At 43.7% G+C, this 24,394-nt stretch overlaps 1 protein-coding gene across 1 annotated transcript in view; it reads left to right on the top strand.

Annotated features, from left to right (window-relative positions):
- LOC143984135 (S-adenosylhomocysteine hydrolase-like protein 1) overlaps window positions 1–24,394 on the top strand; it is a 521,010-nt gene that overhangs the window by 483,993 nt on the left and 12,623 nt on the right. The window contains exon 13 of the mRNA XM_077484446.1: window positions 6,301–6,421. Within this exon, the coding sequence (XP_077340572.1) occupies window positions 6,301–6,421 (121 nt within the window). The remainder of the gene's footprint in view (window positions 1–6,300; window positions 6,422–24,394) is intronic.

Here is a 24,394-nt window from a genome sequence, read left to right as displayed (position 1 = left end):
ACAGAGACCTATAGAAGAATACAAACTCCCTTACTATGTCCTCCCTGTCTCTCAACAGTGGTCTGGACGGGGATAGTATGCAGGGAACTACTGTCGGAGACATGTCCCCTGCTATGAGAAGAGCTAAGTTTGACATTTTTATCTCTTTTTTTTTCAAAAATACGAGCTGCACTCCCTTGCAGTTGACAAGTGGTCACATCTTGATGGTGGAGGCATGCATTCCGCCTTGCAATTGAACCAACATGTCAGGAGGAGGTGAATCCGCATGTGCCTTTGCACATTCCTGTTCTTTGTCCTGGAGTTGTTTTTCTACACTACTCTGCTCCATTCTCAGGGCTTTTATGGCTGGCATGTATACCCCCCTAGTGGTGGTCTTGAAGGCCTCCCATTCAGTGTGCACCGTTGCTGATCCTTCATTAATTTGCCAGAATTTTCACTGTGCAGTTTCAGCATCTCCTCCACAGTGGGTTCCCCCACTCATCTAGGAGATAGACACCAAACCCTCCTTGAACTCTGGGAGCCTAATTGTAAGGTAATCTGAAGTGCGGTGTGATCCAAAACTGTGAGCGAAATTTACCTGAGACCACACTCTGGAACAAGTTAAGAAGTTTTCTTTATGTGACTCGTACGAGGAGACAAGTTACAACAAAATAACAGATATTTGCCTATTGGTTTTGACCTCTATGACCCGTGCAATAGGGCAGCATACATAAAGTTTAGCCTTATGAGCTCCTATCTGACTTGTCTGTCTAACAATTTTAAAGCTTGCATTTATATTCTCTTTACAAGCCTTATGTTAACCATCTCTCTTCGATATGATTGGTCGCTAAGATCTACATCATTGTACCTAACTATAAATCTGTCACCTGTTCTACAACCAGACAAACTTAATTATTCCCAAAACGTTATATGTTCATTAAATTGATTTATAACTGGTTTTGTCCAATTAAAAACACCTGTGTAGAGACAGTTTGGCCCCCATCTGTGTAATCAAACCTTCCTTATCCTGATAAGACAGATTTACGACTTTGAGAGAATGAACTTTCAATAACCCCACCAAATGTGTTCTATGTCTCATTGTTTTTTTTTACAATTTTTACAATTCTATGTACATGTATACATACATTAGCTTCACAAACTGTATTATCTACATAATATAAATATATATATATATATATATATATATATATATATATATATATATATATATACACACACACACACACACACACACACACACACACACACACAGTGTTATCCCATTCAATGTATTTTAACAGTTTTAACCGCTTCCTGACCTCCTCACGCCAATAAATGTCGGCAGAATGGCAAGTACAGGCAGAATCCTGTACCTGTGTGTTGCCCTTTAAGAGGCGGCGGGTGCGCGAGAAGCTCGGTGAGTCCGGTCGCGGGTCCTGCAGATTCGATCGTCATAGGGATACCCGAAATTGCCTCATGGAGAGGAAGAACGGGGAGATGCTAAAGTAAACAAGCATCTCCCTGTTCTGCCTAGCAACAGTGACACTGATCTCTGCTCCCTGTGATTGGAGCATAGATCAGTGATCTGTAAAACACAGCCACACCTCCCACAGTTAGCAACACACCCCTAGGACACACTTAACCCCTACACTGCCACCTCGTGGTTAACCCCTTCATTGCCAGTGTCATTTACACTACATTTGTATAGCACTGATTGCTGTATAAATGACAATTGTCCCAAAAATGTGTCAAAAATGTCCAATGTGTCTGCCATGATGTCACAGCCACGATAAAAGCTGATTGTCACCATTTAAAATATATATATATATATATATATATATATATATATATATATATATATATAATATTAATAAAAATGCCATAAAACTATATCCTATTTTGTAAACGCTATAACTTTTGCCCAAACCAATCAATAATCGCTTATTGCGAATTTTTTTTTATTACCAAAAATATGTAGAAGGATACGAATTGGCCTAAACTGAGGAAAAAAAAAATTGTTTATTTTATATATTTTTGGGGGATATTTATTATAGCAAAAAGTAAAAAATAATGCGTTTTTTTTTTTTTTCAAAATTGTCGCTCTTTTTTAGTTTATAGCGCAAAAAAAATTTGCAGGGGTAATCAAATACCACCAAAAGAAAGCTCTATTTATGGGGAAAAAAGGACGTCAGCTTTGTTGGGAGCCACGTTGCATGAACGCGCAATTGTCAGTTAATGTGACGCAGTGCCAAATCGCAAAAAGGGCTCTGGTCAGGAAGGGGGTAAATTCTCCCGGGGCTAAAGTTGTTAATAAGGGCTCAAGCAGACCTTGGTTTGACCCTGTCAAACTTATATAATGTACTTGTACATAACTTAATTATTTCTAAACCACCTGCATAATATGTTCCTATCTTATCAGGCTGTATTTCAATGCTGTCAAAAGTTCTCTCTTCTAATTAGTAACTAAAAATGAACTATCCTATCTCTGTGATTTATATGCATTTCAAGGACTAAACAACAATTCTGTAATAGCCGAAATCACGCGAGATGTCGGCTGTATTAGCCAAAATCTCGCGAGATGTCAGGTGCATTAGCCGCAATGTCTCCTGGGATTACTTGGACGAGATCCCAGGAGACAGTGCGGGCTTCAGCAGGAAATTATGCTGATCCCCGCAAGAGACCGCCCATCGCCGCAGGGGAGGAAAATAAAATACTACGGATTACAAAAGGTAGATGAATCAAAAAAAAAAAACATGTGGCATTATCAAATGTATGGTCTAGAGGCAACAGAATGGGCAAATGTATTATTATGAGTGCAGAACCGCTTTAAGTACGTTTGTGACATGCCCTCTCTCTGTTATCCAGGGCTTCAGTGTCAGCAGTGGTGCTGAGGTGCCTGATTTGGCTAAAATGCTGGTCTGCAGACCAGGCATCTAAAAAAGCCCTGACAGATCTACCCTTCCTTGGTGAGCTGCTCTTTGAAGCCTTGTTGGATGATGACATTAAGAATGCCACAGGTGGGAAGAGTACCTTACTCCCACAGACCAGGAAGACTAAGGAGCCATGCCTTAGGCAATGGCCCTCATTTTCTTCTCATAAATGGCTTTTTCATCCACCTGGGGCTTCGGCTAAATGTCCCCAGCCCAACAGGACGTCCTCTGAAGGACAAAAGTGTCCCTGGAACTGCAAGCCTAACAAGCCTGCGAGCAAAAGTGCTACCGCATGAAGGTTGGCCCCGCCCGTCTCACGGGTGGGGGGTAGCCTTCGGAAGTTTGCAGCCCGGTGGGCCTCTCGGCTGTCCTACCAATGGGTCTGCAAACTGATTTCCTCTGGCTACAACATAGAGTTCCTCTCTTGGCCACCAGATTCTTCCCTTCCCGCATAGGCTCTATTGGGGCGGTAAGGGACCTGCTAAGCTGCGGGGTGAAAGTACCTGTTCCGGAGTCGGAAAGGTTCCAGGGGTTCTACTCCAATCTGTTTTGTAGTTCCCAAAAAGGAAGGAGTGCGTCCAATCTTGGACCTAAAAGCCCTTAATTGCTTTGTGAATGTACAGCGGATCAGAATGGAATCAGTTTGCTCAGTAGTTGCTGCACTCCAAGTGGCTTACTGGCGTCTTTGGACATCCAGGATGCGCACCTGCACATACCCCTATACCTCCGGCATCAGAGGTTTCTGCGATTCGCAGTTGGGGATGCCCATTACCAGTTTGTGGCTCTCCCTTTTGGCTTGGCATCAGCCCGGTGGGCCTCTCGGCTGTCCGACCAATGGGTCTGCGAACTGATTTCCTCTGGCTACAACATAGAGTTCCTCTCTTGGCCACCAGATTCTTCCCTTCCCGCATACCCTTATTCCTGGCTCGCCGGAAGACTCTATTGGGGGCGGTAAGGGACCTGCTAAGCTGCGGGGTGAAAGTACCTGTTCCGGAGTCTGAAAGGTTCCAGGGGTTCTACTCCAATCTGTTTGTAGTTCCCAAAAAGGAAGGAGTATGTCCAATCTTGGACCTAAAAGCCCTTAATTGCTTTGTGAAAGTACAGCGGATCAGAATGGAATCAGTTCGCTCAGTAGTTGCTGCACTCCATCAAGTGGCTTACTGGCGTCTTTGGACAGTGCTGCGTCAACGCGGGATCACGATCGTAGGTTACCTACATGATCTCCTCCTGAGAGCATCTTCCGCCTCAGAATTAAAGGAGGATGTGGCGATCACCATGCAAACCCTGCAGGATTTTGGGTGGCTGTTGAACCTAAAAAGGTCGGTGCTTATACCGACCCAGCGTTTGGAGTACTTAGGCTTACTGCTGGACTCCATGGAAGCGAGAGTGTTTCTCCCTTAAAAATTGCAGACTCTCAGAGCCATGGTAAAATTGTTAATGAACCGCAGGTGGTCGTCGCTAAGCTTCTGCATGTGAGTCCTGGGGCTCATGGTGGCCTCCTTCGAGGCAGTGCCGTATGCCCAGTTTCATACCAGAGTCTTGAAGAAGGAGATCTTGACTAAATGGGATAAATCTCCATTATCCCTGGATTGGCAGATTCAGGTGAGCCAGTCAGTCAGTGACTCCCTGCTCTGGTGGCTGAGATCCCTGGCACTTCGGTCCTGGAAGTCGTTCCTACCTTTACATTGGACAGTGATCACAACTGACGCCAGCCTGACCGGCTGGTGTGGAGTACTGGGAGTACAGTTGGCCCAGGGCCTCTGGTTGAGGGTGGAATCCAAGTTTCCGATCAATGTGCTCGACCTACGAGCGATCAGGCTATGCCTTTCCACATGGTCAATGAGACTTCAAAGGCGTTCGATCAGGATCCAGTCAGACAACGCCACGGCGGTGGCATATGTAATTTATCAAGGAGGAACAAGAAGCTTGGCTGCAGCACGGGAGGTCGCTCACATCCTTCAGTGAACAGAGCGACATGTACCGGCCCTATCAGCCATTTACATGCCGGGAGTGGAGAACTGGCAGGCGGACTACCTAAGTCACCAGATGCTGGACCCTGGAGAATGGGCGCTGCATCAGAAGGTATTCAAGCTACTGTGCCTGCGATGGGGCACACCAGACATGGATCTCCTGGCTTCCTATCTCAATCGGAAGGTGCTGAGATTTGTATCCTGGACAAAGAGATCCTTGGGCAGACACATTAGACATACTGGTGGCTCTGTGGGGTCAGTACCGACTGATCTATGTCTTTCCTCCGCTAAAGCTACTACCACGTCTGCTTTACAGAGTGGAGACAGAGGGATTCCAGTAATTTTGATTGGCCTCAGCGCCCCTGGTACGGGACTTACTTGCACATTCCAACATGACAATGATCCAAAACACAAGGCCAAGTTGACGCGTCATTGGCTACAGCAGAATAAAGTGAAGGTTCTGGAGTGGCCATCTCAGTCTCCTAACCTCAATATCATTGAGCCACTCTGGGCAGATCTCAAACGCACAGTTCATGCAAGATAGCCCAAGAATTAACAGTAATTGGAGGCTTTTTGCCAAGAGGAATGGGGAGCTTTACCATCTGAGAAGATAAAGAGCCCCATCCACAAATACCACAAAAGACTTCAAGCTGTCATTGATGTTAAAGGGGGCAATACACGGTGTTAGGAACTGAGGTATGTAAACTTTTGATCAGGGTCTTTTGGGTAGTTTCTGTTGCCATTATGTTTTAAAAAGAGTAACACAGCTGATAAAAAGTGGTGTCAGCCAAACACTAACCATGAGTGAAAGAAACATTTTTGTGTTATCATTCATATTCTCTAAAAAATGGCAAAAAAATCATAAATGCTGTCAGGGTATGTAAAGTTATGAGCACAACTGTGTATATATATTTGGCAGTGTCCACTCTAGCCTGAACTTTTTGTCAATAAACATTTAGCTTGTGATAACGCCATTGTATAGCAAGCACATAATTATGAAGCACTCTGGTTCCCAGTCATTAGTCTGGACTGGAACTGTAAATGACAGCCTGATCTGACAGATAGCAACCATTTACAGTGTAGGCTGCTAGCTGTCAAAGGTGAAATATAGATAATACTTCACTCTACATGGGGTATCATGTAAGGATTTGGTAATTTAATTATTGTATACACAAATGGGTAAAACAAGCAGTCAAATATGGACAGATTGGTGTGTTGGTATAAAGTAGTCATATGATACTGCTGTGGTTTTAATATATTTGCTTTTACTATCTTTTACCATAGTATGTTTATTATTCCCATTCTAGCCAAAACCTAGTAATTTGTAATTATAACCTTGTTTTAGATCTCTGTACATAATGTATAATTTTTGCTAAAATTATAAAACGAAAAGTAAACATTTTTCTTTATCTTGTTTGGAGATGAGTATGTTGCCAGTTTGCACCTACCTTCCTTTGATGCCCACTTAACTGAGCTAACTGATGACCAAGCGAAATACCTTGGACTCAACAAGAATGGACCTTTTAAACCTAATTATTACAGGTGGGTACCCAAGGAAAATGTGTCAAAATTGTTGCTGTATTAATAAAGTGCTGTACTATAATTGCAATTTTTGTAACACCATTGAGTAAGTACAATTAGTTTGGGAAAACCTCTTGAAATAGTTTAGTTTTAAGAAAGCCATTCAAGAATGGGCTCAGGCAGAAATCTGAACAGTTAGCCTTAAATATAAGCCTTTAGAATGTAGATATGAAAAGCTGTATATAAATATTGTAAATTGTCATTAAAAGAGAAATCTAGTTATCTGCTAAGCTCATATATCCCATAAACTACCATTCTTTAAATTTACCACTATGATAGAAGTTTTGCAAAACCAGAATTACCAGTTTTGTACATGCCTTATGCAAAAGTCACAAAATTAAAAAAAATAAAAATAGAAATTTATTTTTAAAAATACAAGGTGGGAGACTTTTTTAGGTTAATATATCTTAAAAAGATATTGATTTTATCGCTCTATAAAGTAAAGACAGGGGGCTGACCTGTTAACATCTGACTGCCTGCTTATAGTGTTTTATGGAGAAATATCAAACAATATTGTCATCTGTGTGAACCATTCAGATAAAAGTACTGCATAAAACTTGCTGTACTGCATACAATTATTATATACATTATGCATTAAATGTAAGATTTAGATTTGATGGCCTGTTCACACTAGTCAACAATTGTTTTCTATGTGCCCTTTTTTGAGTGTGCTATTCCAAGTGAATATATATGTACCATATGTGAAAAAAAACAAAAAAAAAAACACATTTAAACCAAAATACAATGTAAATAACAATAAGGGAATGAAAATTCAGTAATGTAATGAAAAACAGTCCATCCAGTTCCAAAATATAAGTATAAATAGTGATCATCCACAGGCCCCGATGACATCAGTTGTGACGAAACACATCGGGCGGAGCCTGATGTCATCACGCACAAGAAATCTTTACTGATCAGGTCCCGAGTATTGTTTTGTAGAGTGCTTTTATTGAGAATACATGTAAGTGCATAAAATGTGGTTTAATATAGTTTTTAGTTACAGATTTTATACTATTTGGTGGAATTCTGTAGCCATACTGACATCAAGGTATTGCTGTGAATTATGCGCATTTTGACTACTGATTCACTTGGGGGCCATACCCCTTTGGAAAAATTATTGTGTGACTCCAGAGTAAGGTGTAATTTATAAAGCAGAACACACTGGATAATCACCCTTTTTACTTATGTATGGCAGTGGGTAGACTGTTTATCATTAGATCACGATGGGCTATCTACCATTACATCACAAACTATTTTTGTTCACTTAGTTATTTACATTGATTTTTGGTTTAACCTCTTCGTTGCCCTGTGCTCCACTTTTAAATTTAGCCGCCCAGTCCATTTTTGCAATTTAGCAATTTTCTGAAAGCACATGACAAGTAGAATACAAAAAAAAGTTCTACTGATTTTTTTAGGGCACAATGATATTTGCAAAAATGTTTATGAAAACAATATTTTCCCTAAAAATACACTAAAATCATTATTAGCAGATAAAAACACAGCACACTTTACAAAACCCCTGCTAAGTTCCTGTTAAATATAAAAGCTTAACCTGTATTGAGTTAATAAATAACAAATATTTGTACATTTTAAATTGCGCCTTTTTTTTCAAAATGCTGGAAATTTAATATACGCAAAATTGTAAGAAACCATTTGTCTAAAAATCTCAGTTTTCATTTTTCACTTACAGCTTTCAGAGTTTAACCACTTGCCGCCCGCCCTATAGGCAATTGACGGTGGCAAAGTGGTTGCATAATCCTGATTGGACGTCATGTGACGTGATCAGGATTATGAGCCGCTGCACGCCCCCGGGGGCGCGCATCGCGGCGATCGTTGTTGCGGGGTGTCAGTCTGACACCCCGCAACTATGATCTCGGTAAAGAGTCTCTGACGGAGACTCTTTACCACGTGATCAGCCATGTCCAATCATGGCTGATCACAGTGTAAATAGGAAGAGCCAGTGATCGGCTTTTCCTCACTCGCGTCTGTCAGACGCGAGTAGAGGAGAGCCGATTGGCTGCTCCTCTGGCGGGGAGTCTGTGCTGATCGATTATCAGCACAGCCCCCCGAGGATGCCCACACTGGACCACCAGGGACGCCCAGCAAAAAGTAATCCTCCCTAGACCACCAGGGATGCCAGTCAGTGCCACAATGGATGCCAATCAGTGCCCATAATGGATGCCAATCAGTGCCCACAATGGGCATCACTGATTGGCATGCATTATTGTTTGGCACAGATTGGCATCCATTAGTACAGTATAACATAATACAATGCCGCCTATGAGTGCCCACCTGTGCCGCCTATGAGTGCCCACCTGTGCCGCCTATGAGTGCCCACCTGTGCCGCCTATCAGTGCCCATCCGTGCCACCTATCAGTGCCCACCCATGCCCATATGTGCCGCCTATCCATGCCCATCTGTGCCGTCTATCCATGCCCATCTGTGCCGCCCATCCGTGCCAGCTATCATTGCCAATTTGCGCCACCTATCAGTGCCACCCATCAGTGCCGCCTATCAGTGCCCATCAGTGCCACATATCAGTGTCCATCAATGCCACCTCATCAGTGCCACTTCATTGGTGCCACATCATTGGTGCCCATCAGTGCTGCCTTATCAGTGCCCATCAGTGTAGCCCCATCAGTGCCCATCAGTGAAGGAGAAAACGTACTTATTTACAAAGTTTTGAAACTGAAACAAAAAAAAACATATTTTTTTTTCAAAATTTTCGGTATTTTTTTATTTGTAGCGCAAAAAATAAAAACCGTAGAGGTGATCAAATGCCACCAAAAGAAAGCTCTATTTGTGGGAAAAAAATGATAAAAATTTCATTTGGGTACAGTGTTGTATGACCGCGCAATTGTCATTCAAATTGCGACAGCGCTGAAAGCTCAAAATTGGTCTGGGCAGGAAGGTGTTTAAGTGCCTGGTATTGAAGTGGTTAAAGACCCCCCAAATCATATATTTTTTTGAAAGCACATGTACCTTTTTGTACCTGTAGAATAAAAAGAAGGCACTACTGATTTTAAGGCCCTGCAATATCTGCGCTGTTTATCAAAACAATTTATTCACGAAGATATTCTAAAATCATTATTCGCAGATAAAAACACAGCACATTTTACAATATTCCTGTTAAATTCCTACTAAATATAAAAGCTTAATCTGTAATGAGTTAAATGGCAAATATTTGTACTTTTAAATATATATATATATATATATATATATATATATATATATATATATATATATATATATATATTTATTTATTTTTAACTTAGCTGTTTGTTCAAAATTTGATACAGCAAAATAGAAACATCGCCAAGTGGGCATACCCAGGCGTCATTGTACATATATAAATGGTAACAAGAGTGAGGTGTCTAAACCTATAGTATCTGAATAGTTACAATAAGGATTTATGAGGTTGACAATGTGTAGACATAGCTGGATAGGGGAAGAGGAATAAAAAAAAAAGGGGGGGGGCGGAGGAACATAGCTGCAAATAGGTATAAGGTACAGGGTGTTATTTATGAGAGAGCGTGTAGTCACTGTATTGGAGTTTATTGGTGGGTTGATTTTAATGTAAAGGTGCGCTTCTAGGGTTTATGATCCAGAGTTCCCAGGTTTTGTGAAAATGATTTGTGGAGATGTTAGCTTTGGCAAAAGAGTACTCCAACAAGAAGTTCTGATTGAGTATCTGGATGGTTTCTTTCAGTAGAGGGGGGTGTGTCGATTTCCATTTTCTTGCGATTGCCAGTCTCGCTGCAATAAGTATGTGGGTTACCAGGGTCTGGAGGTGTTTAGGCCAGGTGGGAATATCCAGTCCCAGGAGTAGATCCAGTGGGGACATTGGAAAGGTTACCCCAGATATGGAAAAGATGAGGCCTTTCACTTTGTCCCAGTAACTCCTAATCGAAGGGCGTTCCCACCAAATATGTAGTAGGGATCCTATTTTGTCACAGTTTCTCCAGCATTTAGGTGAAGTATTTGAGTATATCTTTGCCAGTCTTTCCGGGTCGAAATGCCATTTATGAAACGGTTTTTGCACTGATTCCCAGTGAGTAATGCGGTGGGATAGGCATAAGGGTAGTAAGAGGGCCTTTTGCCATTGTATCTGCATAGATGGTTGGTCTGTCAAAGAGGACCAGTATTGTATAACGGGGGAGAGGAAGTCCGGAGAAAGTTTAGTGAGCAGTTTATATATCAGGGAGATCCCTTTGCATTTGGATATGTCAAGATTATAGTGTGTAATCAGGGGGAGTGAGAGACAGTCCGAAGTTGAGCAACGGATTTTTGAGAGTGTGGATCTGATCCGCAAGTAGAGAAAGAAAGTTTGTTTGGGAAGGCCGTGTTGCTCTACAAGGTGGGTAAAAGACTTTAGAGTTGTTTCCGAGAAGAGCGAGTCAATGGTGATAATGCCTTTTTTGGTCCATTCTGAAAGGGGTAAGACCAGGGAGATAAGCTGGAGCGCTTCAATGGGTAGTTTAGTCAGGGTTTCCATGGAGATCCCTTTCGTTGATTGTGTTATTGCAGTCCAGGCCTTTGTGGAGGCTGTAATGGTATTGAGTGGGTAGCGCTTAGGTGGGAGATTGAGCCATGTGGCAGCCAGGAGGAGTTTAGGGTTTGTACACAGTATGGTGGCTTCTGTTTCCAGGTTGTGTGACGTTTGTCCGACCACCAGGTTTTCAATTGGTCCAGGATGGATGCTCAGTAGTAAGCGTGGATGTCTGGTGCCCCCAGGCCTCCAGATAGAACTGGAGTTAATAGCGTAGCTCTTTTCACTCTGAGGCGTTTTTGTTGCAAAATTAAGTTGTTAATAAGCCCTTGGAGTTTTTTTTATTTGATTTTGCATCAATGGAAGGGTATGGTTCGAAAAAAGTATAGGACATGCAGGAGTAAATACATTTTAGCCTGAGCTATCCTTCCAGCCCAAGAGGCCGGAATTTGGCTCAGATCCTTCGTGAGGTTGGTAAGCTTGCCCACAAGGTCTTCCAAGTTGGTTCTAATTAGCATTTGGCTAGGGGATGTCAAGTGAATCCCCAAGTAAGGAAGAGAGGAGTTAGGGGCCCAGGCAAAGGGGAAGGTGGAGGAGATTGATTTAGACGTTTGTGGGTCTAGGCCTAGATTGAGCATAAGGGATTTACTGTGGTTCAGTTTGTACATGGATATTTTGCTGAACTTTTCTAAGACTTTGTGTACAGCTGGTAGAGAGGAAAGGGGATTAGTCAAGGCTATAATCACGTCATCAGCGTAGAGGCCAATTTTGTGATCAACATCTCCGATGTTTATCTCTGAGATCAGTGGATCAGATCTTATGGTCTATGCTAGGGGCTCCATCACCAGGGCAAAGATTAGTGGAGATAGTGGACACCCTTGTCTGGTGCAATTGGTAATTTGGAAAGGTTGGGAGACAACCCCTGATGTCCAAATGCGTGCTGACGGGTGGGAATATAAACCCATCATGGCCCCAAGGAATGTGCCAGATATTCCAAATTTGCGAAGGACTGCTTCCATATAGGGCCAATACACTCTGTCGAACACCTTCTCCGCATCCAACGCTAGGAGCAGAGAAGGCGTTCCAGTGTGCTCTGTCCATTGGATTCGGTCAATAAACCGTCTAGTTCCATCTGAAGTTTGCCTTCCGGGTACAAATCCAACTTGGTCTGGGTGTATAATCTGGGGAATGACAGAGGAAAGTTGTTGTGCAAGCAGTTTGGCATAGAGTTTTGTTTCTGTATTTAGGAGAGAAATAGGGCGATAATTGGCTGGGTTGTCTGGGAGTTTACCTGGTTTGGGGATGGTGACCACTAGGGCAGCGAGGGATTCATTCGGTATTACCCCTGTGGTGGCAAGTTGGTTACACATGTCACATAGGTGGGGGACTAAAAGTTGGGAAAATCGTTTGTAATATTCGCTGCATCTGGGCCCGGGGAGTGTTTGGATCAGTTTGTGGATCTCGGTGTGCGTAAAGGGATTTTCCAGTTGCTCAAGTTGTTTCGGGGAGATGGAGAGAAGGGAGAATAAGAGGATAAGAATTTGGCAATGTCCTGTTAGGAGGGGAGTGGAAGGGGATCTGAGTCTGATAGGTTGTATAATTTTGTATAAAAATTGCCAAATTCATTTGCGATGTCGAGCGGGTTAGTCAGGCGTTTACCTTGGGAGTTAGTGAGGTGTGAAATTTTTTTGTTAGCTAGTTGCTTCTTGAATTGTCTGGCCATGTAGGCCCCCGGTTTGTTGGCTGCTGAGTAAGTTAGAAGCCGCAGTCTTTTAATGTAATAGTCAGTTTTTACGAAGGTGGTCGCTGAGCTGGAGCCTGAGGGCTTTAAGTTCCGAGGAGATAACATTCGATGGGGATTTCTTGTTGGTGAATTCTAGTGATCGGATCTGCTTTAGAAGGGATTCTGGTGAGTGAATGTTTTTTCTTTGCCTGGGACCCGAGTTTAGTAAAAAGACCTCGTAGGCAAGCTTTATGAGCATTCCATATAATGGCATGATCAGATACAGAGTTTACATTTTGTTGGAAATGAGTCTCAATCTCAGATCGTATTTCGGATTCAAAGTTGGGGTTGTTAAGGAGAGAAGTGTTTAACCTACAGACCGTATGTCTAGGAGTTTGGGATGGGGAGGCTAGCTTAATTGTGACCGAAACGTGGTCAGACCAAGATATTGTAGCTATGTGGGAGGCCGCAATAGATTGGAGCAGGTATTTGTCCATGATAAATAGGTCAATCCGGGAGTAAGACTGGTGCGGTGGGGAGAAAAAGGTGTAGTCTCTCTCTAAATCATGCATGCATCTCCATGAGTCATATAGGTCCTCGCGCTTAAGGAGGGAAGTTAATGCTGAGGGTCTGCTTCTTGAAGGACTGGTTGTATCCAATGTGTGGTCAATTATTTCGTTAAAGTCTCCGCAGATTATCAGAGATGAGGCTCTATAGGGGGCTAGTTTAGCGAAGAGGGTGGTGTAGAATTTCTTCTGGGCGGTATTAGGGGCGTAAATATTGACTTTGGTGAGGGGGCGGTTGTCAAATGTGGCTGAGAGCATTAGAAATCTTCCATCCTCATCGTATTCGCAGTGGTGCAGTGTAAATTTTATATTTGCGCTTATGGCGATCATACCACCTCTCTTTTTCTTCGGCGCATTTGCGAAGAAGCAGTGGGGGTATTTTTTGTTACTACACAGGGATTGTTTAAGTTTAGAGAAATGGGTCTCTTGCACACAGAGAATATCTGCATGCTGGCGTAATGCTTCCTTCCAAAGGAGGTTGCGTTTGAAAGGCGTGTTTAGGCCTTTAACATTCAGGGAGGTGATCTTGAGGGACATGGCAAAGAGGATGCTAAGGAGGTGCGAGCAGAGGGAGAGACACTACACCTACCACTGAGAAGAGAAATTTTTTTTTAAATAAATAAAAATAAAGAGGGGGGGTGGGGGGGAATAACAGCAAATAACTTTACGGTTATTAATACTCAAAGCGGTGTAGTTAAGAAAAGCAAACAGTAGTACAACAGTATGTAACGGTGAGAAATGTCACAAAAATGTGTGCTCAGCACACTTTTAACCTGGGGGGTGGGAGGAAGGGATTAAGGTGTGTCGCCCAGGCTGGATGCGATTGCACTGGGGACAGAGGCTTTAATATAGTCAGGTTTTTTCCGCCGGTTTGGTTGTGATATTCTTGGTGGAGTCAGGCGGTGAGCCAAAGGAGTTTGGTTGACCCGTGTCTCTCGGGGGAAGAGGGAGAAGGCCCCGATTGGTCAGCTTTTTATATCCATCTTTCGGGGTGAGAATCGGGATGATTTTTTGTTGATGTGTGACCAATAGTTTGGTTGGGAAGCCCCACTTGTACGTTATATTTTTCTGTTGGAGAATAGAGGTAACGGGAGAAGGCCCTGCGCATCTCCATTGTGGCCAGAGATAGGCCAGTGAAGAGCTTAATGGTAGCATACGGGGCTGGCAGGGTTTTCAAGGTTCTAGCGGAAGAGAGTATTTGTTCTTTGACCTGGAAGAAATGCATGTGGGCCAGAACATCCCTAGGAATGTCATCTGGAAGGCGTGAAGGTTTAGCGATTCTGTGGGCCCGATCTATGAGCATGTCATGTGCGTTCAGGCGAGGAAGTAAGGTTGATATGAGTTGTTGCAAGTATGGGGTTAAGTCGATCGGCTTGACCGACTCAGGTATGCCTCTGAACTTGATATTGTTCCCGTCTAGAACGGTCTTCCAAATCGGCTAATTTCATTTTGATGTGGTGGAGTTCTTCCATGTGATGGTCCTGCATGTCCAGCATTTCATTATGTGCTTTAGAGTAATCTTGAAGACTTTCTTCTAGAGCATCAGTGCGTTCCTCAATGCAATCAATTCTATCATGCATTTGGGAGATGGAGATCTGAAGCTCCCTATGCAAGTCCTGCTGCAGTGTAAGAAGCATAGATTTTAGTGTGGCTTCTGATACTGTGCTGTCTGTTGCAGGCATGGCAGCCAGGGATGGGGTAGTGTGGAATCCATGAGTCCCAGCCACAACAGCAGACCATAGCTGTTTTTTGGCATGTGGCTCCTTGTTTGGGGAGTGTGCAGGGGAGGTAGCCAGTCTTTTACCTCTGTCAGCGATGAGCCCTCCTGTGGAGTCTGCCGGAGGGGGGAGAGTATTAATGTTTTCTCTCAGAGAGACCAAGGCTTCATCCTGCGACAGGTATTGTGCTGTTTGATGGCCCGGTGAGGACACGGAGACAGCGTGTAGAGGGGTGCAGGTGTCGGGCCATCTTGGGGTCTATGCATGGCGGCGGATAGTAGTCCGTCAAACGGCGGGGCTTAGGCAGGTTATACCACTGCCTTGATATGCCCTGGTAGTCCCTGTTCCTTCCCTGCTCTGGTGGCAGGAGCTGGGGAGAGGATCGTCGCTGTGGGTTGCCGTTATCCAGGCCGTGGAGCGGAGCTCGGAGATCAGGCAGCCATCCTGGTCCGCTGCAGGCCACTCCCCCAAATATTTGTACTTTTTACACATTTTGTTGCTGGGTTGCAATGTTTTCATTTTCCCCTTACAGCTTTTGGAGTTTGTAAATGACCCCCAAATCATATATTTTCTGAAGGCACATGACCTTTAGAATAAAAAGAAAGTGCTACTAATTTTAAGACCCCACAATATTTGCGCACATGTTTACCAAAGCAATATTTTTGCTACAAATACAAAATTTCTCAAAATCTGGTGGTTTTCATTTTTCACTTACAGCTTTCAGAGTTTGTAAAAGACCCGGAACACCTGTGCATCCCTGCATAGGTAAACACGGCATTGAAGGGGTGTATACTGTGTATGCCCTGTGTGAACAAGGCCTTGGGACCCTTTCACGCAAGCAGACCGATCGGGTCCACCTATCAGTTTTTCAGATGGAACACCCAATGTTCTCTATGGAGAGGCTGATGTAAATGGACATGTGTCCCTTTACACCAGCCTGCACCAGATCCGGTCCACTAAAAACAGGTGGATGGGGATGCGTTCCTAGCAGATCCCTGCATTCCATCTAGCAGATGGGATCGGATGAGAATAGGATGTAAACGAACAGGCGATCCATTTCCATCCAACCACCGCATAGAGAACAGCCGGCTGTATGCGCTCTGCATCAACGAAGTGGACACAGACCTGTCCTCTGCCTGCTCAGGGGACAGATTCCCTGCTAAGCAGGCGGGCCTGCTTGATGGAGCCGGTTACATGTGAGAGGGGCCTTACTGTGTGTTTTTATTTATTTTTTGACATTTTAAATTGTTTTACAATTATATTATTCAATATTTTGTACTTTTTTTTTTTGGTCTTTGGTGAGATATCAGAGGTCTAAACAGACCGCTGATATCTCTTTTTTGAGACAAACGTATAGAAGACAGTCCCTTTCTTGAGCTGTACATTACATGAATGAGTAAGGAGTCTGTATAGAGTCTCGTATTCATTCATAAACCGACACATGGTTTACTATGCTAAGTTATGCATGGCCATGAAAGTGATCGCTGCCTATGTCCATTGTAGTACACAAAGAGGGCTGGTAAACACATGTTTACCAAGCCCCCAGCCCCAACTTCACCTTGCTGGAGCTGAGTGCTGGCAACAGGAGGAGAAGCAGGGAATGCCACCCAGCAAAGAAGGATCTGTGAGGTGGGGGCTATTGAGGGGTTACATATTTTGATACCTGAAGCCAGCGGGAGAGGAGGGAAGCCAGTGGCTCGAGGGTAGCCGCAGGGGACAGGGTTTTCTGGGGGGGGGGGGGGTGGAATCAGTGTGGGGGAGGAAATCGGTGCTGGGAGGGTGGAGGAAATGGGAAAGAAGAAAGGGAGGGCCTTTTTCAAGGAAGGGGAGTGGTGCGAGGTGGAGAGGCTGGAGCTAGGGAAGTGGCGGCTTCCGTTGGGAGGGAGGTCACATTTGAGGTTAATAACCCTGATCAGCGGATTGTAATCTGCTGATCAGAGCTAAAGGTTTGTTCAGCAGAGTCTCCTGATTCTGAACCTGAACCTGATTGTGCTATAAGTTTATGGTCACTGAAGTGACCACAAGCCTATAACAGAAGGAGGAATTAGGTCCGTATGGCATACAGGCCTGGTGTCCATAAACTATATGTGACCAGAACTGTGTGACTGCGACAGAGTGAGCCAGACATAAACAGGTGAAAGTAAGTTTATTAAAGTAAATGCATATAAATGTGAACATACCACCAATACAAACTGAGTGAACAAACCAAACAGTGATAATAAACCAACCAGCATATGTAGCAAAAGGGAGTACCAGAATCGTAGTCAAACCAGACCAGGGTCATAAACAGGAGATCAGGAGTAAACAGACAGGGAACAAGATGGGAGGATCAGGCTGCAGGGCAAGGATACAGGAACAGATACAAACAGGTCCAGGATACAGGAATCGGGGTTCAGGTTTAGGATCAAAATCAGGCTAACAGATAAACAGGCTGCAGGTCAGGGCACAAGGACAATACCAGGACAAGGTGTGTGTGCACTTTCCGGGTATCTATATTATAGCTGTTATCAAAGTCAGGTGATGCTTAATTGCAGAAGATAATAGCTGCTCCACACTGCCAGAATCCCTCTGCTGGTGGACACCAATACTGCGGCCCAAAGATTATTATTATTATTATACAGGATTTATATAGCACCAACAGTTTTACACAGCAATCTACAACATTGGGGCAGACAGTAAAATTACAATACAATTAACCACTTCAATACAGGGCACTTAAACACCTTCCTGCCCAGACCAATTTTGAGCTTTCAGCGCTGTCGCACTTTGAATGACAATTGCGCGGTCATGCTACACTGTACCCAAATGAAATTTTTATCCTTTTTTCCCCACAAATAGAGCTTTCTTTTGGTGGTATTTGATCACCTCTACGGTTTTTATTTTTTGCGCTACAAATAAAAAAATACCGAAAATTTCGAAAAAATAAAATGTTTTTGTTTGTTTCAAAACTTTGTAAATAAGTATGTTTTCTCCTTCACTGATGGGCACTGATGGGGCTACACTGATGGGCACTGATAAGGCGGCACTGATGGGCACCAATGTGGCACCAATGAAGTGGCACTGATAGGCGGCACTGATGGGCGACGCGGATGGACACTGATAGGTGGCACAAATTGGCACTGATAGCTGGCACGGATGGGCGGCACGGATGGGCATGGATAGGCGGCACAGGTGGGCATGGATAGGCGGCACAGGTGGGCACTCATAGGCGGCACAGGTGGGCACTCATAGGCGGCACAGGTGGGCACTCATAGGCGGCATCGGTGTTATACTATAGTAATGGATGCCAATCAGTGCCAAACAATAATGCATGCCAATCAGTGATGCCCATTGTGGGCACTGATTGACATCCATTATGGGCACTGATTGGCACCCATTGTGCTGACTGGCATCCCTGGTGGTCTAGGGAGGATTATGACCTTTATTACCTTTTCCCTGGTGGTCTGGTGGCGTCCCTGGTGGTCCAGTGTGGGCATCCTCGGGGGGGGGGCTGTGCTGATAATCGATCAGCACAGACCCCCCTGTCAGAGGAGCAGCCGATCGGCTCTCCTCTACTCGCGTCTGACAGACGCGAGTGAGGGAAAGCTGATCACCGGCTCTTCCCATTTACACTGTGATCAGCCGTGATTGGACACGGCTGATCACATGGTAAAGAGTCTCCGTCGGAGACTCTTTACCGAGATCGTAGTTGCCGGGTGTCAGACTGACACCCCGCAACAACGATTGCCGCGATGCGCGCCCCCGGGGGCGCGCAGCGGCTCATAATCCTGATCACATCATATGACGTCCGGTCAGGATTATGAAACCACTTTGCCGCCGTCAATTGCCTATAGGATGGGCGGCAAGTGGTTAAGTACAGGGGGGGATCAGTGGGCCCTGCTTGTTAGAGCTTACAATCTAGGAGGGAGGGTCAAGTTATACAAAAGGGTAATAGCTGTGGGGGATGGGCTAATGGAGAAAATAGTGAAGTTGTTAGATGGAGGCAGGATAGGCTTCTCTGTAGAGGAACATTTTCAGGCATCGCCTAAAAGTGGATACATTTGGAGACGGTCTGACAGATTGGGGTAGTGAATTCCAGAGGATGGGCGAGGCTCTGGAGAAGTCCTGGAGGCGGATATGGGGGGAGGTGATGAGGGAGCTAGAGAGCAGGTGGTCTTGGGAGCAGCGAAGAGGGCGACTAGGCTAGTGATGTAGCTGGGGGCAGAGTTGTGGATGGCTTTGTAACTTAATGTTCGTATTTTGAATCAAATCCGTTTGGGCAAGTGGCAGCCAGTGGAGGGATTTTCAGAGAGAGGGGTAGCAGACAACGTGCGGTTTGTAAGATGGATGAGTCTGGCAGCAGCATTCATGATGGACTGAAGGGGGGATAGTCTATTTAAAGGTAAGCCAATGAGGAGGGAATTGCAGTAGTCAAGGTGAGGGATGACCAGGGAGTGAATCAGGAGCTTTGCGTTTTCCTTGGTTAGAAAGGGACGTAGTTTGGAAATGTTGCAGATGTTGAGACGGCAAGCTTTGGAAAGTGTTTGGCTGTGGGGCCGAAAGGACAGTTCAGCGTCCAGGATAACACCTAGCACGCTGACATGTGGGGATGGGTGGATAGTTGTGCCATTGCTCTTGACAGAGAAGTCAGGAAAGAGACACATGGGGAGGAAATATTATAATCTCGGTTTTGGACAAGTTGAGTTTGAGGAATGTGTTGTGACATCCATACAGATATGTCTGTTAGTAAGTTAGTGATGCGTGAGGAGACTGATGGAGTGAGTTGAGGGGTGGAGAGATAGATTTGTGTATCATCAGCATAGCAATTATATTGAAAGCCATGAGAGGCTATCAGCTGACCCAGGGAAGAGGTGTAGATTGGAAATAAGAGGTCCAAGAACAGAAGCTTGGGGAACCCTGACAGAGAAGGGAAGAGGAGTGGAGGAACTAGAATTGTAAGTGACACTGAAGGTGCGTTGGGATAGGTAGGATGAGAGCCACTGAAGAGCACAGTCACGGAGACCAAGAGAGTAAACTTTTTTGAGGAGGAGGGGGTGGTCGACCGTGTCAAAGGCAGCTGAAAGATCCAGAAATACGAGTACAGAATAGTGTCCGTTGGTTTTTGCAGTTAGTAGGTCATTTGTGAGTTTTAAAAGAGCAGTTTCTGTCGAGAGTTGAGGGCGAAATCCAGATTGAAGGGGATCCAGAAGGTTATTCTTAATGAGGTGGTCACTCAGTTGGTTGTAAACCAGGCATTCAAGGAGTATAGAGGAAAAAGGGAGAAAGGAGATAGGGCATAGATTGTTAAGATTGGTAGGGTCCAAGGACGGCTTTTTAAGTATGGAGGTGACCAGTGTATGTTTTAGAGCACTGGGGAAAATGTCAGAAGTAGGAGAGATTGAAGATGTGGGTTAAAGAGTGTAGGATAGAGTCAGAGGGCGACCGTAGTGTTTGAGAGGGAATAGGGTTCAGGGCGCAGGAGGTTAGGTGGGCGTTAGAAAGGAGTTTAGCAACTTTGTCTGTCGTAGCAGATTTGAATAAGGGGGGTGTCAATTGTATTTGTTGATATGGGAGATACCTGTAGAATGGAGATTTTGTCACGGATTGTATCAATCTTGTTTTTGAAAAAAAACAAGAAAAGAAAAACACAAAAACCTCAACAAAAATTGTTGACCATACTGGACTTTTTAGGCATAGATATATAAAGAAAAAAAAAGAGGGGAGGGAAAAAGAGTAATAATTTAAAACAATTTTTATTTTTCTAAAAAGAGAAAAAAACACACCAAATCTCAATATTTCTTATCCTGTCTAGTATGTTAGAGGTATATCATAATCTGTATATATTCCTATACACATTCAATCATAGGAACATTAAGGACAAATTGACACTTAGTAAAGAAAACAGTTTGTATAGACAGGATAGCAATTGAGGAACAGCTCAAAGATATTTTGATGCTCTACATGTTTCGTGTTCATCATAACGCTTCCTCAGGAGCTTAACATTTTTATTCCTTTGGATAGCCCAAAGAGAAAAAAAGGAAGAAAGGGTGTCTCTACAGGGGTAGAGTGGTATATAGTATTGTAGTCAAACCACTGTATATAGAGGCGCCCACAGGTGAAAAAGGAACTCCAGACCTATACATATAAAGCGACAGAAGAAGGTGGTGTAAGCCGTGATCTTCTATTAGTCCAGTCAGAGATCCCAAAGTACCTTTTCACTAAGTCTAATCCAGACTTTAAGGTATCATTGAGGGAGAGGGGGGACAACAACACCCCTCAATCACCTTCTCACCGCGACCGTCAGGCTACTGTTTTCTGTACTAAGTGTCAATTTTTCCTTAATGTTCCTATGATTGAATATGTATAGGAATATATACAGATTATGATATACCTCTAACATACTAGACAGGATAAGAAATATTGAGATTTGGTATGTTTTTTCTCTTTTTAGAAAAATAAAAATTGTTTTAAATTATTACTCTTTTTTCCCTCTCCTCCTTTTTCTTTTTTTTTCTTATATATATATATATATATATATATATCTATGCCTAAAAAGTCCAGTATGATCAACATTTTTTGTTGAGGTTTTTGTGTTTTTCTTTTCTTGTTTTTTTTTTTTTTTTAAAGTCTATTATCGGGACGTGGCATGTGGATTTTTCTGTAGTGTATCCCCAGGACCACCCTTTAGTAGATGCACACCAAATTTAATCTTGTTTTTGTAATGATTAGCAATCTCCTGGGCAGTTAGTGAGTCAGTGGGTGGAGGCTGTGGAGAATGAAGTAGAGAGTTGAAGGTAGAGAAAAGTTTCCTTTGGACTAGATGAGAAGCTGTTAATACGAGTTGGGAAATGGGTCTGTTTGGCAGTGTGGAGGAAAGAATAGTATTTTTGGAGGGAAGATTTGTATTGGTTGAAGTCTTTGAGAGAAGTCTTGTGCCACAGATGCTCAAGAGCACGACTATGTTTTTTGAGAAGTTTAGTGTCATCTATTTGCCAGGGTTGTAGGGGTCGAGGCCTGATTCTGCGTGTAGTGAGGGGAGCAAGCTTGTCCAGGGTGGAGGACAGGGATTTTTTGTAGATGGAAGTGGCTTGGTTGGGGCAGGACAGGGGAGAGATTTTGTCATAGAGGTGGTCAGTAGCAAAATAGAGGAGATAAGAGTTGAAGTTGCGAAAAATTCTACGGGTGATGGTTAGGCAATTAGAAGTAAAGGTGGTGAAAGACAGGGAGAGAGAGAAACAAATGAGGTGATGGTCAGAGAGAGGAAAAGGATTGTTTGAGAAGTTGCATGCGGTGCATAGGTAGGAGAATGGTCAAGGGTGTTGCCATCAGAGTGAGTAGAAGCCTGTACCCATTGCTTCAGGTCAAATGAAGAGGTTCGACTAAGAAGTTTAGAAGTAGCAGATGTGTTTGTATTAGCAGGGATGTTGAAATCACTAAGAAGGATTGTGGGAACTCAAAAGAGACAAAGTAGGGTAGCCAGGCAGAAAGCTCATCAAGGAAAGTTGATAATTGTCAAGGGGGCCGGTTTATCACAGCAGTTCTTAGGGACGTTGGAGAGAATAGACGTATACAGTGAGCATCAAGCGATGAAAGGGAAAGAGAGGGAGGGGAGTGAATAACATGGAAGGTGCATTGGGGGGATAGGAATCCCACTCTACCTCCCTTGCATCCGTTAGGTCTAGGGGAGTAGGTCCAGTGAAGGCCACTCTGGAAGAGGGAAGCAAGAGAAGGGGTGTCAGATTTGTGGAGCCAGGTTTCGGTGAGAGCAAGTAGATTAAAGGAATTAGTGACAAAGAGGTCATGAACAGCGGTGAGTTTGTTGCAGACAGAGCGAGAGTTCCAGAGGGCACAGGAGAGAGGGAGGCTGGCATTGGGTAGAAAAGGAATGGAGACTAAATTGCGTAGATTGTGACTATTGCCAGAGGGTGTAGGGTGATGGTGATGGGTGTGTTGGGTACAGTTAAAAAAGGGAGGCCCAGGGTTTGGGGAAATGTCTCCAGTGGTTATGAGAAGCAGAAAAGTAAGGGAGGTAATATGAGAATACGAATTATATGAGGGGGACATGCTTCAGTATCTTGGGAGGTTTGTTAGCAAGTGGGCTTAGAAAGTGAGTTAGAAAGAGGTCATGAGTGCAGTATTAGGGAGAGGGGAGAAGTGAGGGTGATATGTACAGATTGTGGGGTGGAGAAGAGGGGTGAAGAAAAGAGAGTTTGAGGAGAGAGGCTGCAATTGTGAAGAGGAGGAGAGGTAAAGAGTACATGTTTCAGAGAGGAAGGTGAGATCATTTGGAAATGAGTTCACCTACAGTCTGCTGTGGTTTGCTTTGTGGAAATCACGGAAGTGACACTTATTTAAAGAACCCCACTTCTTTGGAAGAACCCCCTGTATGTACCCCCCCCCCCCCCCCCCTCCGGAAAGAAGGCCTTGTTTTTATACTGTGTTGGGTATGGGTTGAATCTGGCAATTAATCAATCAGGAGGTAATATTAGGCACAAAGCTAGCAGAGCAAAACTTTTCACACCACAATCAAACAGCAAGAGGAGCAAAAGGCCAAAATCGTAAAGATAAGTGAACCCATAATTTGGGTAAGACTTAATAGCTAAATAAACATTGAAATAATGTGAGCATGGCTACAGATGGAGTTGAAACAGCGGTGTCAAACAGATTTTACCAAATATGCATTCAGTCAGTCAATGTTCAGTTTAAAGGACATGGGAGTATAAACACAGATTTACCAAATATGCATTCAGTCTGTCAATGTTCAGTTTAAAGGACATGGGCGTATAAACGCAGATTTACCTGTGAAGAGAGAAGAAAATGTTCAGATGGATGATACAAGAGTGGAAGTGCCACTTATTTAAAGAACTCCACTTCTTTGGAAGAACCCCCTGTATGTGCAGCCCCCTGACATAATACCAGCAGGGAAAAGCTCTTCTGACAGCTCCAAACTGCCAGTCGACACCTGCTGGTGAACCTCAGTACTTCATGCCAAATGATCGATATTGCCAACGGAGGGAACCTTACCTGACACCTTGCCAGCTGGAAGCAGTGCTGTAGGTCCTTATGCTGTATGGACCTGACAGTGAAAGGGTTAAATATAGTTGCATCATATTCTAGCCATGCTTTCAATTCAACATTTTTAAACAAGTCATATAAACGATAATAAGAAAAGGAATCAACATAAGCTATAATGGAAAACAAATCATACCGATAGTCCAAATCAAATAATTCCGCAGCAACACATACTAATTTCATTAACTAACAGATGCAGATAGATACAACACCCTAATGGAGATCAATGACCAAATCAAATTAAAATTACTGCAAAAAGCACGCAGTCAAGGTATCACATTATCACAGGTATCTCCCTCAAACTTGCCAGCCATACACTACACAGAGAACCATTTGTGCTCACAATCCACTGATTTATGGCTGCTGACTGACCAACAAACCCTCCAG

Source organism: Lithobates pipiens, unplaced genomic scaffold (assembly GCF_037356315.1).
Source record: "Lithobates pipiens isolate NorthernLeopardFrog02 unplaced genomic scaffold, aLitPip1_a1.2 Scaffold_16, whole genome shotgun sequence".
Taxonomy (NCBI): domain Eukaryota; kingdom Metazoa; phylum Chordata; class Amphibia; order Anura; family Ranidae; genus Lithobates; species Lithobates pipiens.
Note: the sequence above shows the minus strand (reverse complement) of the source record. Positions and strands in the feature narration are given on the sequence as shown.